At 37.7% G+C, this 20713-nt stretch overlaps 1 protein-coding gene across 3 annotated transcripts in view; it reads right to left on the bottom strand.

Annotated features, from left to right (window-relative positions):
• agmo (alkylglycerol monooxygenase) overlaps positions 1 to 20713 on the bottom strand; it is a 61726-nt gene that overhangs the window by 24735 nt on the left and 16278 nt on the right. For 2 of the 3 annotated variants that reach the window (XM_015357787.2, XM_015357789.2), the window contains exons 4-8: positions 9144 to 9247; positions 7271 to 7366; positions 1658 to 1724; positions 661 to 726; positions 252 to 331 (exon numbers count right to left, since the gene is read on the bottom strand). In XM_015357787.2, the coding sequence (XP_015213273.1) occupies positions 252 to 331; positions 661 to 726; positions 1658 to 1724; positions 7271 to 7366; positions 9144 to 9247 (413 nt within the window). The remainder of the gene's footprint in view (positions 1 to 251; positions 332 to 660; positions 727 to 1657; positions 1725 to 7270; positions 7367 to 9143; positions 9248 to 20713) is intronic. The other variant, XM_015357788.2, reaches the window with a different exon arrangement.

Below are 20713 nucleotides of genomic sequence, written 5' to 3'. Positions count from 1 at the left end.
TAAGGTCACTGCAACTTCCTCATATCAGACCTTTGCTATCTCTGGAAGTGTGTTTCTTTGGCAGACAGCATATTTAATAATAGTTCCCAGACTAAAGTAACTGACCCCTGAAAAAAATAATGCATATTCTAAAACTGTAATAAGGCAATTTAATTCACAACAGATTTCAATGAACAGCCAAAGGACAAAAGCAAATAAAAGACATACTTACGTTACTCATAGTACTAAACATAGACAATGCAAAGGATTACCTGCACCCAAAGGAGTTCAAAAGAGTTGATTGGATGAGTCAGACCATAAAGAACTTTCTCTCCCTCTGGAGCAAATGTACCTGTTGAGCAGGAAATCACAGTTAAATTCAGCAATATACTGTAGTTATAAGAGAGTTCACAACCAAGTAGAGTATACTAAGCCCTCTTCTTAAGTCTCTTCAAAATGTTAATACATGTAATTTATTACAGGACAAGAAGTAAGCAGAGAACAAACAATTAGCTGAAAGCCAGGCATTTGACTAACAATTGAGATAAAGGCTACTTTAAAGTGCATATTTTAGGCTGCAGGAATATTTATATCTGGATCACAAAGTCATTTTTACTTCAGATGACTTTTGTCTTTTATTTAACTTTTCTTTGAATAATGCATTGATGTGTGTAAACTCACCAAAAAGTCGGTCCCATATAATTAAAGTTCCTCCATAGTTCTTGTCGATGCAATAAGGATTTCGCCCTGTGTTTGACAGGAGAATATTTACTGTGTACATTGATGACCACGTATGAAGGGTGTACTGTGAATTATAGTAAACAAAGTTCTGCTAAAACAGTATTATTATGCCTCTAATTTCAGTATTTTTCTTTATAAAATGTTATTGTCATGTAATGTAATGTCATGTACTGTCGTGTACAGTAAAGGTAATCAGGATAAAAGCTTGTTAAAGCAATCCTATTGTTATGGCTCATCAAAGTCACAAAGCTAAATTTTACCATAAATAACACGCCTTTCTCCTCATAGGATGTTTCTCCATCCATGGTTTTGCATGCTCAAGTTGTCAGGACAGGCTTGGCCAGGGGTTCTTGAAACTTCTAGAACATTCTCAGAGGCCCTAAGCTTCTACCACATTCCCAGAAGTCCGAGGCTTCTAGAACATCCTCAGAAGCCAGAAATCATCCCGAAAATTCTCAGAGGCCCATAGCTTCTCAGGACACCTCAGAAAACCAATTCAAAATTTGCTTGCATTGGATGTGATTTCCTCTGTGTTAACCTTTGCATCTGCTGCTTCATCACATCTTCCTGAAGATCACTTCATAACCATAAAGGTACAGTGCGTGGTTTATATATAAAACAGTAAAGTACTGAATTTTCTTATCTGACTTACTGGAGCACTAGGTACAGTATACTCATGGTTTCTCTATACAGTATGGTATAGGAGAATTTCTTCTTAATATACACATTGTTTGTTATCGGTGAACAGGAACTTCTCCCTGTGAATAAGAGGACCTGGTGTATATACAGTACGGTATCTATTTTACTAGGAAAACCTTCTAGCTTGGTGTGATTTAAATCTACAAAATTTAAGTTAGACCTCTCAGCATTTTGGAACACCAACAGCTAATTAATATTTATTCCCATACTCAGAATCTATTTCATTTCATTTACTCACCATGATGAACCCTGTGGTGGCTTGGGGTATTCATAATCAGCTCCACTGGCCCAAGATTACTAACGAGCTGAAGAGGGAAAATATACAATCATTTCAGGGCCATTACAAAAGCACATTACACAGAAAATTTAAATTGTAATTAAATTCATATCCCAAGGTGTGGGGCTGGCACGTACAGTACATGCATCTGTATTTATAAAAACAATAATATACTTACTGTACAGTATGTTATAATGACATGATAACATAAATAAGCCTTCAGTCTAAATTCCCTCTGATTCATTCTTTAAAGCCTACAGAGAGGTAACAGGCTATAAATTAAATAATAGTTTTCAGAGAGATTAAACAGAATGGCTGCAGACTTAAGACGAAACGTCCAAAAAGGTCCAACACATGGCTCACTGTGGCATTAGTTCTCTTCCAGTATTAATATAAAACACCCAAATATGCATTAACATGTAGATATGGGTAGCTGTGTTAATATGTGTGCTGCATGGAAGGCACAAGCAGGGGTTAAAGTCCATGATGAAAAGTTGAAATAAGAAAAAACACATTGTATTAGCTGGGAAGTCTTCCTTGGATGCATGGAAAAATAAGGCAGGGATAGGAGACAAAAGGACTGACTAAGGAGAACGAAATGAAAGAATGAGAATGTGTGGGGTGTGAGAGAAGAGGTGCAAAGATATTGACGTCTGGGAACTAAATCCAGTGTGTAATAAGTGTGAAAGGTAGAAATCTGTACATGATAGGGAGATTGGCAAAGAAATGAGTCAATAATTTCTTCAGAGAGAACCGGGGTAAAGTGCAAACCCAGTTTAAGGATCATTTTAGCTTCTGATATCTTACTGGAGAAAGTCTCTTAGAATCCCCAAGAAAGGACAGACAGTCCTTCATGCTTCCTTCCTTCTGTCACCCCTTCACAGCATGACAGTGCAGCCATGCTTGGAGCATCTTTAACCCTCATGGCTCTGATGTGTTCCATGAAACGGTCGGCCAGTCGTCCTCATGTTTCTCTAATGCAAATGGCAGCTGCAATTACTAAGATTGCTGGACGAACATGATCTTGAAATGGCCTTTATGGTTGTGCTGCCGCATAAGCATTTGCAGGTGATCCAGCAGTTCCTGTTGCAACAAAGAGTGCTTTCCGCGGACAGAGACTAGGAATGGTGTGTATTTAGAAGAAATTCCTGAAGGCATAACAACAAAACTTAGGTTTGGTCATTTCTAGCAATAATAAAGTGTTCATTTCTAAGACTGCCTCCTACTGGTTGCAGGAATGGAGTCTCTATATAGCAATGGCTGTTCGATTGTTGTGATTTTCCAGTGGGAGAGACTACTCAGGAATGCATAGCACCAGGAAAGCTTAATGTCGGTGTCGAGTAAAACTTTGAAGTCCTTTTCAGTTCTTGATTTATACCTACCCAAGTGTTTTCGTATCTGATGAAGCAGTTCTCAACTCAAATAACCATGGAAAGACTGAGGTAGCCAGATTTCCAAAACAGAGACAGAAAGAACAATATTTATAGATTGGAAGTAAAACAATCTGCAGAAGATGGAAAGTACCAAAATCATGAAAAACCTCAATGGGGGGGGGAAATGGCAGATCATTCTGTCATAGAAGGTCTGTAATGTTGCACCCTCATTCTTAGGACAAAACGTTAAATATCTCTCTTACAATAGAGGCAGGGGAATGCAGGTCCCAAACACACTAAATCATTTTACCACCCAGTTTATCCAAACATGAGATGTACACTATATGACTTTCCTGCAGGAAGAAGTCAGAAATTAAGGTGAATCCCAACCACTGCTGAATTAAGAGCTCCTTGAAACTGAATATTTAATTCATCAGTCCCCACAGCATGAGAATCTAAAGCATGCAAACAAACATAGGAAATACAAATCCATGCCGATAAGATTTCGCGTGTGGTGACATTTGTATTGCATGTGTAGATCATATGCCTGGATCTGAAAAGGGTTCCTGTGCTTTTTGTACAGTTTGTGCAGCAACAGTGTTTGCAACATTTAGGCTTTTGGAACCTTTACAAAGTTGACATTTAATAAAGTTGCCAGTCTAGATCACTGACATAAATCAATAAGAACACTTGGTCAAATATTATTGTATGTGGTGTGTCATAAATAACCTCACACCAATTTGAGGTTTCCTTTAACCAGTTCTCAGTTCAAGTGAATGCACGGCATTATATCCCTACAGCTTTCAGTCTGAGAATTAACTGTTTGTGTGGAACTTTAAATTAAGCTTCTGGAGATCTAAAAGTATCATGCGATACGCTCTGATGTTATTTGTTGTTGCTGTTGCTTGGTAAAAGATGTCTAGTAAGATGAATAAAATCAGTATTTTTCAAAATCCGTGCTGGCTAACTCCTAGAAAGCTGTTACCATTTAATTTTCTACTTTGACCTTTATGACACCCTTAACTTATTTAACAGAGATAAGACTGATCAGTCACTTATCGCCCAGACCCTTTGTCTTTTGTGGACAAAAGAAAGGTTACAAACAAGAAACCATTGACCTACTGTATCTACAGTAGCTTGTTTGGTTGATGCAATACATTGACAAACTATGTTCCTTCCTAAATATAAAGCACATCGGTATCCATCAGAAAAAAACACTATTATAAAGGAATTCTAACTATTATTATACTATCTGTTTTTCATTACTGGACAGCTGTTCTCGGTTCAAAAAACTCCAACGAGTTAAACTGAATTGGCCTTCTCTAAATCCATATTGACTATACCCTAGAGCCTCACTGCCATACAGATGGTCCTCTTGAATAGTTCTAATCTTCATTTCCATAACTTTACAGTACATGTAATGGAAGTCAGTTCAGTTTATTTGTCATGTGCACAAGTGCAATGAAATGCTTATTTGCATGTACCGTATGCTGCTCAAACACAAAGACATTAAAGGAATCACCAGAAACATAAACAGAACAGCAGCAGCAACAACAAGTTAAGTATCATAGAACTTTAAAAACTTCAGACAAGCAGCGTGAGAAGAAAACCATCAGTGTGAGCCAGTGGTAGGGGCAGAGTTAGACTTATTAGTCTATACATGTTGGTTCTGTTTTATGGAAGGGCAAAACATTTGCAATCGTCTAGTTAATGCGAATTACCCTGTCTTGAATACCTGTTGGAAGGTGTGTGTTAATGGCCTATGAATAACAGCTCTTGTTTCTTTAAGTACTATTTGGTAGAATACCATCAGACCCTGGAAGTTTGTTTATCTAAGTCCTTCTAGTACCTGTAGTACTTTTGCCTCATCTGTGCTGGTACTGTTTATACAGAAAGTTAGTCATAAGTGACTGTTGAAATATCCTAGTTAATAGGCTATGAATAAACACTCTTCACGGCTTTGAGAACAACTGAAAAAACACCCCAGTGATTTGTTTAAGTGCTCCTAGTCCCTGTAATACTTAAAAATACTTAAGCCTCTGTCATAATCAGATTAATCAGTACTACATGGAGCCATTCTTTGACTGTTTATTCCTTAGAGAACAACTGCAAAAAAGACCGTTCAGTATGAATTGCCATTCCATTTTCATCTCCTTCAATTAATCTTTTGTAACTGTTGTTGGATCAGGAAAAGACACTTTTTTTATAGCCACTACTATTTTTTTGCCACTATAGTCATTATGTATACTATTTTTGTGTGCAGTTGAGAATGGTCCAAGTGCTCTCTTCTCCTGAATCTCCAAATGGTGTTGACAATGAGAGGAAAACCCGGCAGTTTCACAAACAACTTAGAGTAATCACTTAAACGCTACACTTCGCTTTGCAAACTGCGATTTTTTCTATTAAATTTGTATATGATTTTCTGCCTCTTAAGCAGGTCAAGGTATAAAAATAACTATCACTAAATTTGTATTTGTCCATGTTTTCCAGAACTTTTCCCCTAAGGAAACCAATCATTTTCGCTGTAACATGTTGATTAATTCTTGGTTAAGTATCAGGGATTTTTCACACCACAGCAGCTAAATCATTCTGTAAAGAAAGAGTAGGACTTAATTGCATGCAGACCTACCTACTGTGGACAGACTAAATAAATCCACGACACCACAACCTCTTTCCTTTCCCTCCCCACATTTTCTCACTTTTCTCCACCATTTCCATACCAGAGCTAAGCAGTTCGATATCTATAACAATCTGCAATATCCATCTATTCGTAGACAGACAGTGAGCCAGAGCTCCACTCTGCATTACAGAGCACACTCATGCCCAAACAGGGACAATTTAGCGACACTCATTAATACAGCCAGCATGGCTGCGGACTGTGGAGGAAATTCCAGACTTCTAGAACTGCATTCTAATTCCGAGATTTGATTCCAGTAAGGACTGGTGTCTGGCAACAGCTGAGTTATATCTTGAATGAAACTAGGCATGCCATACTATACTTTCATTTTGGATTAAGCCTGAGGATTTCATTGCCAATAAACTATTTGACATCAAAAAGGCTCCGTACAGAAGGCATAAATTATATCCTTTCAAAAAAATCATTAATATTATGATGGATTTCACTAATAGAGTACTAAAAAGACGGCATTTGAGATTCATTTTTTCCCTCTGCTATCCAAGGCTGTAAAGCTGATACACCCTCAGACTAAAAAAAAGAAAAATAAAAGAATTCGTTTATGCTTCCGTGTTCAATATTTTATGAAGTCTCATTATTTTTTATTAAATGCAGGTTTTGATTTTATGCCTGCAACCATTAAGCCTTCCACTAAAACACAGAGGAGGGAACAGACTGAGATAGAGGGGGGGTGTCTTTTCAGTCATTGGAGGACAAGGAACTGGTTCTTTCTCATGTTTCTGTGTGCATTCATTTTAACCAGGTCGGGTTCAACCCCTACACTGGAAATTCATTACTATCTGCGCTGAAAAAAAATGAAAAAAGCAAAGTGCTTTGATCAACTGCAAGTTAGGCTGATTAGTGGCTAGGTTATCTGGATCAAAACGTTGTTAATTTTTACAGATTTTGCAATATGAAAACTTCAAAATCTCAATACCTACAGTATAAATACTGCAGACAATGTGAAAAAACAGGTATGCATAAAAAGGTATTCATCAGGAGCAAGGCTTCAGCCCCACAGCATAGACGCTTTGCCACCTTCAGCTGCATTCCCAGGTAAAGCTCATTTAGGAGCTTTTGCACATTGTAAAATCACGGTCAATGAAAACATTGGTTTTCAAATAAAAAGAACATAAAACCACGACCACTATTCTGAGACATCACACACCCGTTATGCAGAATCATGTTAGAGACATGATGCAGGAGTATAACGTGCAGCATGACCACTTTGTCAATTGTCTTTCGACAATGATCATTTGTGAGATAACTTAATCCCTGGTACAGTAACTACTTTCCACACAACTGCGGCCAGTATCTCAGGAGGCAGACAGTGAGTCATTACTAGAATGCAGACCAGAGATTAGAAGAGCAGTTGCTCACAGACCTGAAAAGAGCCTCTCGTGAGACTTGCTTCATATTGCTAACTCGATGGCACAGTGAACTTTCAGTGTGTTGCTCCAGTCCATGTTAAACCCGCAATAGAGATTTAAAGTGAACACTATTAGGAAAAGTCGGTCCGTAATTTACCTCTGTGTGAATCCAGAACTGGTAGAGAAGGTTGAACTGAATGTGCACAGCAAATACTGATGGAGGAATGGCCAAGGCCATGGGGAGATAGAACACCTGAGGAAAAGAAATCCGACAACATTGGTTAACAATGCTATTTTATATAATGTTACTTCTTATGATTTTATTTTAATTTCTTAAAAAATTCTAACATTATGTACACAATGCCTTCCAAACATTAATTAAATCGTTATTTGTACTTGTATTAACAGTCCTGCATTTTGTGTTTGTGAGCATTGTATAATTATGAATGATAAGTATAATATTAGTTTTATTTTCCGGTACTACTATGCATACAATAATAGCATGAAGTCTGCTCCCCACACTCTTTCCTGCAATGGTCTTTTGATGTTTTATAGCATCTCAAAAATTTGAATGCTTTTACTTTGAGATCTTAACTATTTTTTGGGTGTCCTGTCTTCAATTTTTTTTCCCTCCAGCAGGAAAAACACATGGTCAATTGCACTTAAATCAGCCTAGATGTAGCTTTGGACAGCCTAAAGAATGTCCACTTTTTTTTCTCTTGATAAACTATTTCTTTGCATTGGTCATTGTCATGTTGGTTTATAAAGCACTGTTGAATACGCATGGAAACATTTTCTTCTGCTGTACATTAGCAGACAGAATGTTTCTGTAAGCTTCGGAATTCACTCTGCTGCTGTCATCATTAGTCATATTATCAATAAAGACCAGTGAGCCAGTTCCACAGGCAGCCATGCATGGCCAGGTCACGACATGACGTCCACCAGGCTTCAGAATCTGCTTGGAAGTACAGATATGAGCCAGAATTTTGGATATAATGAAATACAAAGATGGGCCAGGAGAGCATGGTTTTTTTATGGAAATATGAGACCAAGATAAAGCTTCACCGAAGTGATGAAAAGGTGAAAGAAATGAACTGCAGATCCTCCAAAGAAAAGCACTTCATCGGTGAAGCATAGCCTAGCAGAGACATGAACAGCCGACTCTGGAACAGGCTCACTTGTTGTCATTTTCAGGTGGAGACGTCAGGAATTGATTCAACAATTGCATTAAGTACGAACTTTAGGTAGGCCAGACTGTAACACACAGGATTGGAATTTAGCCAGGACATAGGGGGTCAATATTTCTAAGAAGCTAAAAATTGACAACACACCTCAAGCTAAGAAATTTCTGTTTCAAATAGAATTAGCATTGGGGAGGCAACAAAACTCTTTCAACAGTCACACACAGCAGAGGCAATACCCCTTACCAATGTAGCACCCATCCATAACAAGGGCACCAAAGCTAACCAAATAGCTCTAAACCAATACGTTCACCTCTAAAACTTGTAACCTTATGTAAAAAATAATTCATGGACATGAATAACCCATGTGGCAGCAATAAAATCATGGATATCATTGACATCTGCATTTCCTTTGCTTTTTCTGTTCACCAGCTGTTCTCCACGTCATGAATTATCCTTTAGTCCTCTTTTTTGCTTGTCTGTGTGCCAGCCTCTTCTGCTTCAAGCTTGGCTCCCTCTGCCATGCACAGACAGACTTGTGCTTGTCATCAATAAGTTCAATATTCATCTGGTCATTTTCATCAAACCAATCCTGTCGTTTCCTGCTATAGTATCAAATCATCTCTCTGCAGCTGTTAGTGATATTTGCCCTGCGGTTTTCCTAAGCAGTATGAATGTTTCTCCTCTGTCCTTGGTTGAGGCTTGAGAGCTCTTTCCTATTGCTTTCTTCTCATTTTGGTTGAATCCTTCAGTGTTTTGATTTTCCATGAACATGTACTTCTTCTGGTGCCAATGCTGGCCAAATTCAAAATGTTTTTTTTTGTGATCTGCATGTCACCATGCTCTTACCCAGGAGGTGCACTGCTGTGTTAGAGACTGTCTCAGGGCTGTGGATAAATTATAATCTTCAGAGCTGTGATGCACCTGGTGAGCTGCCCACATTATATTCACTTCTGTGGAAGAGAAGGAAAGATGTACAGTACATGGTTTTCGCTTTAACATATTTAACATATTCTGATCGCAGCTACTGTATATCACCCCGCAGCTTACAAACAGAAGCCCACTGAAGCTCAGCAGGTCAGTAACTGGATGGGAGACCTCCTGGGAAAGCTAAGGTTGCTGCTGGAAGAGGTGTTAGTGGGGCCAGTAGAGGGTACTCTTCTTGTGGTCTGTGTGGGTCCTAATGCCCCAGTATAGTGACAGGGACATTATATTGTAAAAAGGCATCGTCCTTCGAATGAGATGTAAAACCGAGGTCCTGACTCTCTGTGGTCATTAAAAATCCCAGGGAATTTCTCAAAAAGAGTAGGGGTATTACCCCGGCGTCCTGGCCAAATTTCCCATTGGCCCTTACCAATCATGCACTCCTGTAAAGCGCTTTGAGAGGAGTGTCCAGAAAAGCGCTATGTAAGAGTAAGGAATTATTATTATGATGTAAGGTACTTTATGAGGTACATCATGCTGCATGAGACAAGAAAACCCCAAAGACAGCATGTAATGACCATGGTGACTCATGGAGACTTCAAACAACCAAACAAATTTCTTAATTGGGGTATGCAAGACTGCATTAAATAAATAATTTTTTTCAAAAATTCAGAATCCTCAGTGAAGAGAGACTGATAATAAGACTTCTTGGAAATTAGCGATTTTTGACGTTACTGACCACCAAATCAATGAGACTCAATGTCAAACTATAGCAGTAAGCCATTTTAGTTTACAAATGAATTACGTAGGGACAGAATCAAACTATGGTACAACTTGTACAGTAAATATTCAGTAGGTTAGATATTGCCTCTGTATTGTTATAATTGCAACATTAATCTTGGGATTTGTCTTCATTTTTCTGGGGCTTCATATCCAGTTGAACATGCTTGTTAAATTTCGCTGGCCTCTCGAAACCATTTCCGGACCACACACTTCATTGTGCATTTTGGCAGAATTAACCTCTTGGCATTGCTAAACGGAACGAACCTCCTTCTCAAGCCTGCCCACAAAATCCTTGTAGGTTATCTTTAACGAAACAAAATCTCCGAAAATAAGAGGGTCGTGCCTAAACTTCTGTATTCTCTTCTGCAAAAGGAGTGGACAGTAGTGCAGAACAAGGGAGAGTTATGTGCCATTTGCCTCCAACATGAGAGCAAAAGATCCAAAGAGAACGACTTGGGATGGGGTGGGGGGACAGCTCTCAAAATGCTTTCCCAGAAGCTGCTTTTATGGAAAAGATCTTTCTTACTTTTCCTGCGTTTCTACAATGCTAAGGTGTTTAGAGCAAACAGCAAATGACAGAAATGAAGCGTGAAATTCATATTTGGATCTTCGTGCAGTGCTTAAGTCAGGTGTCTGTAGATTAAGAGTTCATGTGACAAAGGCTTTTTTGTACTTCGCATTCTTGTGGAAAATGTGAGTAGGGATTATGGGAACAGAGGTGAGGAAACATTTCAGATGTGGAAAGCTCAGCTATGACTCCCACTGGGTAGCAACAATAAAAAGGTTCATGAAAGGTGGCTACATTATTTTATCTCTCTTAAATGTCATAAGTTAAAAATCCATGTACAAGTCAACACAGGAAAAAAAAAACTTTTTACTGTTTTCCTGGTTGGTCAGTTCAGCTGACATGCGTCTTTATCAATTCTGTGGTCACACAAAAACCTTGAATAAAATGTGCTCACACACAAGAGAGACAGCTGGGAGTCTCTAATGGTTTATTTTAGGGAGGTGGCGGGATTGTTCCACCATGACTTGATTCATTTTGTTTATACTATTTATTATTCATAGATTTTTTTCTTGGTGTGTTTGCAATTATTTACAAATTATTACATTACAGTTGGCAGCAGTAATTCCAAAAAGAAATATGTTCAAATTGACATAACACAAATGAAAGTTGTCAGTAATTAAACTAAATTAAATACAATAAATCAGTACATTATCGGCTTACAGGTGTTAAACTCTGTGATGAATCTGTTTACATGGGCACTTAAAAGGTGCAGGTTAAAGACTGGACTCCTTGGTTGTTTTACAAACATTCCCTGCCTATCAAAACTGAGTGTAACAAAATCCTGTGCACTGCAGCTGAATAAACATAACTGCGACTGAACTGCATTTTTTACATATGTCAGTCTAAGATTCCAAAGTCACATGCTATGTGATTTTCAGAGCTGCCAAAAATCCTGATTTTTGAGACAGATCCCAAATTCACTATCCATCCTAGATCACCATCAGGTCTTGTGCTATTGTCACACAAGGCAAGCAGTACCTATTTCAGAACACTAACAGCATTCTCTAGAAAGGATCTCTGACCACTTTATTACATTATTGGAAAATGCATGTGCACATCCAAGCATTGTCCTGTATTTACAATTTACAATAGCATGACAATAATTTGTCTTTCAGACAAACAATCATGGCATGAAGAGCAACTCAAAGATGGCCCCAACGGATCCAAACATTGACACACCAGCCATTTGTAAACTCCAAACCAATAAATGAGGGCTTTTTTCTAACAGAAAATATGTCTTCTTCAAGACAATGGATGTCCATCATCAAGTATTTCTTTTTTAATTGGTAGGATTATTGGTTGGTTGGTTGGATTACCTCCAATTTATTTTCAGAATGAAACTAAACCTGCTGTAGCTAACTGTAAGGTACATGATGTCATGAAAGTGGCTTCCCTGAAGAATCACCTCCTCCAGTCAGCAGTCACTCTCCTATGAATCGCTGTGGAGCTCACAGTGAGTGAAATGATTCATGACTGTCAGGCTGGTGCAGGAGGTTGACTGGTGATTCCAAAGTTGTGAAAAGAAAGAGAAAATCCCAACCACTACACGGATAGGTTTGATATGGAAAAGTTTAAATGTTTTTAATGGCCACGAAAATGCCACAAAGAAGGACATAATTAGCATTCAACAAAACTCACCACTGGAGAGCAATATACTTTACAAAAGCTGCTATGATCATGATACTTCATTTTTAACTGTTTTCCAAACTTTGCTGCCCAACCAGAATAAACTCACTACATAGGCAGTTTGCCAATCCGGAGAATCAGGCTGTGTGTCTACAGTGGTGACTGCACAGCCAACAGTTACTGTACACTCCGATTGACGTTCCTTCACACAAAATGACTCAAACGTTTGGCAATGATGCACTGGTAACTGGTAACTATGGGACTATTTTTCTCAAGGCCAAAAAAACTAAATTTAGGCGGTCTTGACATTAAAGAAAAAGTTTTTTGCTTCGAAAGTATATTTATGGAACTTAGTCTCCTGAGACCGAAGCCATCATAAAGTCATTTTTAAGAAACTATTCCCCCTTAATCTTTTCTCAGTACAGCTGTAAATACTTTATGATGTGCCATCCTTAATGTTCATGCATCTTAATAGCACTTGAAATCACATCAGTCATCATCTACTCACCATATGAAAAATGTAAAATCCATTAATATAAAACAAATTTGACATAAAATTGTACTGAATAAAACTAAACATGCCAACTGATGTGCAGATCAGTCAGTGCATTCTCATTCTTCAGCATCTATTTGTAGCAGTTTTCAAAACTTTGAATAGTATTTATTCTTTATAATGTGTTTTACCAACAACACAGTAGAATTATGCAGCAACAAAATTCCTATTGCTATATTTTAAAACTTTTTAATTCTTATAAGCATATAATTTGTTTTCAAAACACCAAATATTCTTAAATGCAATTCAACAGAACTTATACAGAACATAAAGAAAAAATCAAATTAAAATATTTTCTTATTGCTGCTGTTCTTTCAAATGTTTTGTTTTAGTCTAAGAACGTGAATAATAACCCACTCTTCGAAGAATTATTACACAAATTCTTGTTACTTGTACTCAGATACTCAGATACTTGTTGATCTGCTGAGGTTCAGAAAGAGGTCTTTAGATGAAGTATAACCAAACACTTGGGAATGTATTTTTTCTCCAAAAGGCAGCAGCTCTCTTCCATGGATGAAGCACATGGCTTATCTTCCCTGTGGTACATTAAGTTTCCTTCTCTGATTGCAAAGCATGGGGAATGGTAAACCTAAGATCTCAGTGGTTTTCTCCATTAGTCAAAGCTATGAGACATGGACTGGAAAACAAACAGCCAGGAGCTGGCTTCTTTCATTGCCCTCAGGAGTTCCTGCAGAGTAGGTGCCCATTGGCGGACACACACAGACTTGGCAAAGTGACCCTCATCCTTCAACAGACGACTGCATGCCTGTGCCAGAGGGGAACAGGGAACAGCTGGCCCCGAGAGTGGATACTTTGGAAAAAAATATTGAGGCAGAAATATTGAGATAAGTAAATCTCAAATTGTCTTTAGGGTCTAGCTCATGGATGACTCCACGTGAGCTTCACTATACAGAATTAAGAAAGGAACAAACGTGAATAGGGAGCAAACCTAAAAAGTTTTATTGCGTTTTTCTTGTATACTTTCACCTCTCCGCTTGTCAAAACCAAATTCAAATAAAATAAATACACCACTGAAAAAGATAATTAAACCATTGTTGGATTCCATAATTCCTTTTTCATTTTCTCACTGCTCCTTTGAAAGATTGATGCTTCATGTCACTGGTAGGAAGTATAAACTGCTAAGCTTCATTGCAACCCATGTCCTGATCCTCTGACTCAACAGGACACCACATACTTTGGCAGCTGATATTCAGATGGGAAGCTCTTTAATGATGAGAATGAATACCAGTGAAACCCTTTCCCACAAAGAAGAAAAGCTGAAATCTAGAGATTTCAAGCTGCATTATTTTCAGATATAATGGGCTGCAAACCCATAAGACAAAATTCAGAGGATGTTGCTCTGGGTGATTTAAAAGCAACTAGATTTTTATTTCCATCAGGTAACTTACGAATATTAAATTGTATTAATGATACATACTGTACTGTTGTCAAGGGTATTGTCAAGGGTACTGTTGACAGTATTTATTTTTTTTTGTTGTGCAGGCTTTTTATTCAATGGAATTATTTAAAGACAGTGATAAAAAGATCTAAAATAGGCGAGTGTGTAACATCTACAGTAAGTGATTATGTTTGAATAGATATTTTCTTTGAAAGTGTATTTTGTTTTCAGTGTTGTTGCGAAAAGCAGTTTTCACATAAAAACTGGTAAAGCAGTATTGAAGCAAAGAAGGAGTGAGAATATATACAGTAATTCACACTCACATAGAATAAGGTTCATGTTCCAAAATAAAAGAACGAAGAATAAATATCAAATCTAACTTTCTTATAGATTTCTATAGGGCCAAGAAGTTTTGAAAAAATCTGAAAAATGAAAAGAACTGAGGCCTGGTCACGGTCAGCGAGCTGGAATGTACATGGGGTGTCTAGCAAGCTGTGAGCTTGACAGAATCGAGTTAATCCCATGACGTGCATGGCATGCACCATTGATAAATTACACTTGCGAACTCAGAGCTTGAACCGCACAGTCCAACAACCTTTCCCACATCATACTCGTGCATTTCAAATGTTCAGTGTTGCTGCTTATACAGTATGTTGATAAATAATAATGTAAGGAATATGTTTGATTCATCTTTGAGGTTAGCCCATCTGTAACACGATTATATTGCATATCCTGTATATGAACGCCTTCGGACTGTGTTGAAATCTGTAATCCCGTTATATGGAGCATACTTAGCATGCCTTCATCCAGATTTGTAGTGACTTTGAGACCAAGAACCACAAAACGCTTATCTCTTTGCAACATATTTTTGATATCTTAATTTGCACTGAGCATCGCTGTAATAGCTTTGCATTATTCAAAGAACTTTTACTGGCCTTGAAACCATTTAAGCCTAATTGGCCACTATCAAACAGGCCAGGTTGCTCAAAAGCCCTCCTTTCTTTGAATAACTTACTTTTATTCTTATATGACTGCTGAAGACTTGCTTTAAGATTTTTGTTAAATACTGTATGAATGGCTAACTGTGAAAAGAAACATTTATGTGTTTTTGTCTCTATTTCATTGTACAACAATGAAACAATCTTTAATTTTTAATTTAAAAATGATGACAAACATAACTGCCATCAAATGCAATAAAATTAAATAAAGAAGTGTTTTAAATATAATAGTAAACAAAACAATCATAATAATTAACAGCTGGTAGTGTGAGTGTAACAAGGCTCTATAGATCTTTTAAAATTTTGCAAATGATAATGATAATGAGCCTAAAAAAAGCCTCTAATTCACACTTGATTAGTTTCAAATAGAAAATTTGAATATTGTGTAGATCTAACAAATGGCAGCTTCTCCAATCTCTATCTAGAAAATATTCTGAACATTTTATTAAATATGCTATATTTAAATAAACCATCCTTATATTGTATCATTTACCCAGCTGAGTAGATTTTTCTACATTGAGCCAAGCTTTAAAAGAACAGTCCTATTGTTAGCATTAATGAATCATTACACCACAAGCATGAAAGACAAATTTAGAAGTGACAGTATTATCCAGCAGGATCCTATGCAATGGGGTGAAATTCTTTAGAAAATCAGTGCTAATATAGGGAATACTCTTAGACTATTCAAGTTAAATATGAACCTTCCCCTTATGATATCTCATAAAAGGTTAAAAACAAAACAAGTTGCTGCTGCGAGTTTTAATTTGTCAGCCGTATGGATTTAGACTGTAAACATAATGTACATAAGAACAGCAAGGCACTGCAGAAGGACCTGAAACCACAACTGAAAATTAAGAGGATCTGTGACTAAGGAAGCAGTGCTTTACAGAAAGGGTTGTAGATGTCTAGCGCAACATACGCAACCATGTTGTTCCAGCAGATTCCCTACGATCCTTCAAGGAATTGTAGGATGAGCTTCTTGGATAAATAAGCTACTGTACCAGCAGCCCAATGACAATGACAAGCCTGAGTACCATCTTTAGTTAGCACAATTTCTTATAGACTGTCCTAATGTGCATCATCCATCCTCCAAACCTTCCATCCTTCCACCTTCTAACCACTGTATCCAATACAGGCTTGTGGGGGAGCCAGAGCCCATCCCAGCAAGCAATGGGAGCAAGGCAGGATTCACCCTGGATGTGACGCCAGTCAATCGCAGGGAACACACAGACTCGCGCACAGTAACACCAGTGCCAGGTTTTCCAGGAGCCAGTTAACCTGCCAGCATGTCTTTGGACTGTGGGAGGAAACCAGAGCACCCGGGGGAAACCCACACAAACGCAGGGAGAACATGCAAACTCCACGCAGACAACCCCCCCAGTGTGTGAACTCAGGACCACAATGCTGTGGGAGAGCAATGCAAACCACTGCACCACCATGCCACTCTTACTGTACTGTATGTGCACTATTCCTACCAAGAAATCTGGAGCTCCACTTGAAAACAAACTTCCATGACATGCAAGTACATCCCTTAATTTTCAGACTTGTAGCTACATAAATCAGCTATTTCTAATGTTAAGTCAATAGTTTTTATTTTAATCTGCAAAGTTGTAGCAATAAAGACGTTTTAGAGTTTTTACTGTTGACACTAAGGTCACAGAAGTCCATTTCAAAACACACTACAAAATTAAACAAATAATCAAAGTAAAAAATATACTCCCCTTTGGTGCTTTCATAGAGCAGTTTCAATGAGGCATTGATTTGTAATCTGCTGAGTGACTGAACACCTTGTCGCTCATATTATCAATGGGGTGTAAAAACGTTTAGTGTTTCTACCATGAGGTCTTCATAAGAAATGCCAAATTAAACAACAGCCTTTCTCTGCTACACTGGACAAACCATGTTCTGTCATCACAATACTTTGCACTGTCTCCACTCCCTGCCAGAATGATCTGATTATGAATAAAGGCAGACCTTCTCAGCACCATACTGTATATGAGAAAATTATTGTTTAAAGATTTTTGTCTGGCATTTCCAGAAAGAGCAGCCTCTTTGAGTTTCAGTTAGGAAAACAGGTAAGTTTTTCCTTAAATAGCACATGAAAGCACTTCAGACATCAGCCATCAGGGGGAAAATAATACAACAGCATGAAAGTGGAAACATAACAGGAAACAGACTGTTCTGTATTTCTAAGGACAGCACTTAGTGTAAAGATCAATCATGTTTTCATATTTGATGGTATTCTGGTGAAATCCACTAAGAAATAATATGAGAACACGTACTATTCGTTTAAATATTTATCAGTCACCCCAAGCAACATTTTACTACTAATATTTCATATTTGTTGACAAATTATCAAATAAGAGGAGGATTTTGGTTACTAATTAATTACTAATTATTTAAATTACTTAATCACAAATTACTACAGGATTGCTACCGTTCATCTCATCTCATCCGGTCATTTGTTTATAAAGTCAGGGTATCAGCTTTCACGATGTGGTTGGATAGTTTTCTCCTGGCTCCCACAACCCTTAATGTAAAGAGCACTTACAGTAGTTTCTATTCATGTCCTCTGGTTTGTGTTTTACTGCTGAATTAAAGTAGGTTTTCATTACATGGAATCCTGCTTTCGCCCTGCAAACAGCAAAACATCAACCCACGTACTAATTGCAAATCTTTTTGATGTCTTTTCTGACTGTCAGAGGAGTCCTGTCTGTTCACCACAATAGCCTGTAATGGAGAACTGGGTTAGTTTCATGGTTCAAAGTGTTGATCTGCTCTGGAGCCCAAACCTCAAAGGGCTTTAATTCATGGTCTTTATTTAGTCCTTTATCGAAGCAGGTACAGTAAGTAAAGACCAAAAGGTTTATAGCACAGTGGCACAGAAACAAAAGCATTATAAGAAAGATGAACAATCAATACATTGTAAATTGCATAACCATGCCTATAATACAAGTATGTAGTAATATTTACCAGTGCAAGTATCAGCTGGAAATTTTCTAACCAAATGATTTGGATTTCGCTGGACATAAAGTGAAGGAAAATAATATTTAAACAATTATTTAACATAACATTGTTTATACCCTCAAACAATGTGAACTTTACTTTGCAATTCACAATATCATTAAACAGCAGCTCATCTTAAGAGCACAAAAAGGCATATCTTTTTTGCATTTTTAATTATAAGTAGGAAAATCATGTCACTGCTCTAATTTAATCTGCCCTGACTATGGATTCCAGAAATGCAAATCAGAAGTGCAAATCTGCTACTGCATAACACTTTTGCCTCTACTGAAAGAACACTTTATTTTCAAGTTACTTTATGCTTGCATTCCCAATAATAGTTTAAATGATATTTGTGATTAAGTCTAAATGTATGGTTCCCTTCTCAGAGAAACATACTGTAACAAGCCAGAAAAGTGTTTTGCATGTTTAGGGGACTTTAAACTTTAAACAAACGCAGCACATGAGGGCAGCAGAATTCTAGACAGCAGGAGCTGAGCACATGAGATCCCACGACTTGTACACTGAAGCGTACAAAAGCGTTCATTTTAGGCAGCAGAATGAAAACAGAGAGAGCTGAAGTCCTGCCTTGCAGTCTTGGCCATTGTTAATATTATTGCAGCGTCCCTCAGGCAATCCTCTCATGTACAGTACAGAGACTTCACATCCTGGAGCTTTTGATTCTTTTGTATGCCCTCCAACCTGCGTGGCCAGGAACTTCCAGTCAAAGGGAAGAATTATGGAGCCCCCAGCAACAAGGTTAACCCTGCTTTCTCACCAGAGGATTTCTTCTTAAAACAATAACATCCATCTAGTAATCCACTGGGATAGCCCTTCTTGGATCAATGCTATCTGTTTGTCTTAACAACTGCTGCACACTATAACTGCAAGATCTTTGGGGGATGTCCATCTGATGCTCTCAGACTCAATAGCCATGACCCCTGTGACTATCAACTCTTTGTCATCATTTCCTACCAGCTAGGCATGTCCAGGACAGTGTTGTCAGTCTGCTATGAGGACATGAGCCCCACGTGTGTGTTAAACATTCCTAATAATTAACATCTATATACGGATTTTAAAAAGGGAAATAAAAGTCTGCTCATTCCTCATTTTACTACAGTAGCTTTGTAATCATTAGAATTTTAATCTGGAATCTGGGAAGGGTAGGCAGTTTCCAATTAAGTTCTCGAAATTATACACCTTTATACATTCACTATACTTCATTTCAGTAAACAGAAAGTGAAGTTTGAAAAGGCTTGTTAACTAGGTATCTTTAAACAAAATATGAGTGGATAAAATCTGCTCTGGTTTGCTAGAATCCACAGCAGTCACACAAGATCTTCAATGTACTGTAGAGTCCAGGTAACACATTACATTTCTCATAAAGTTTTAAGGTTGCTCCATGTATGTACTGTACAGCGTTGTTTTAAATCACAAACTGCAATCAACAAATTGGAACATTTTTGTGAAATACAAAGCAAACTAATAGCACTCAAAGCTGACAATGGTGTAATTATTAATTTGTTTTCAATTGACAGGAAATGATATATTGGACAATTGGGAGCATTGTTTTCTTGCCTGAAGCTGAGGAACAGACTATTTAACTTTATCTTCCTTTTCTGCACACTAGCAAAACAACGTTGATGGATGTTGAATGGAGGTAATTCATTTTAGTAAACAAAAGAGTCCAAAGCAAACTTTGCTTTTCATAAAAATAAAATCTTCTGGTAGTTTAACTGGCAGCAATTCAAATTGGACAAATGTCACTAGGTATTAGGAAACTGCAGTCTCTTGGTTTACTCTGATTTCATTCAGTCATGGGTTGACAATGATGTTGTTTCTTAAGCTATCATGTTTTGTTTGAGCTTTTTCTTTTCGCTCTCTGAAAAAAAACCTCAGGGACATGACATAAATGATCTTCTTTCACTCAGTGATAAAGAGAGAGGAAGAAGAAAGGGTTCATGTCTGATAGTATACTCATACAACTGTAAAGATAAGGTATTTTCCCCTAATCATTTCATATTCATGCAGACCCAGGTACAGTATCTACAGTACTTCCCCCTACACCACAGAAATCTGAACAGCTGTACAATATTCTAAACAGTGAGATTACAAAGTAAGACAACTGCATAACATTTCCCATGGCACTTGTTCATAGTGCATTTACAGTAAGGCTTTATCACACACTCCTTTTTATAAGTTATGCTGTGTTTGAACATCTGTACACACACCTGTTACACCTTGACAAATGCTGCCAAATAATTATCATGGGAGGTAAGTTAAACAGGGCATTTCATACTGTATATGTACATTCAGCCAATACAGCTCATTTCTTTTAACATGAAGAAAAGGCTCATAGTGGTGGATCATGAAAAACAGTAATAGCACACATTTGTGCAGACACCTCGGCAAAGCATGTATGGAAGAAGAAACACAAGGAATAGACTGAAAGGGTAAAAGGGTGAAGGCAGGACCAGAGGGCACAGACTCCTACGTCATGGCTAATTACAGCAGGAGGAATAATGACAGCGAGGATTTTTGAAAACTAAAGGAGACTGGCCTTGA

Source organism: Lepisosteus oculatus, chromosome 10, assembly GCF_040954835.1.
Source record: "Lepisosteus oculatus isolate fLepOcu1 chromosome 10, fLepOcu1.hap2, whole genome shotgun sequence".
Lineage (NCBI taxonomy): Eukaryota > Metazoa > Chordata > Actinopteri > Semionotiformes > Lepisosteidae > Lepisosteus > Lepisosteus oculatus.
This window is presented reverse-complemented; position numbering and strand designations above follow the sequence as displayed.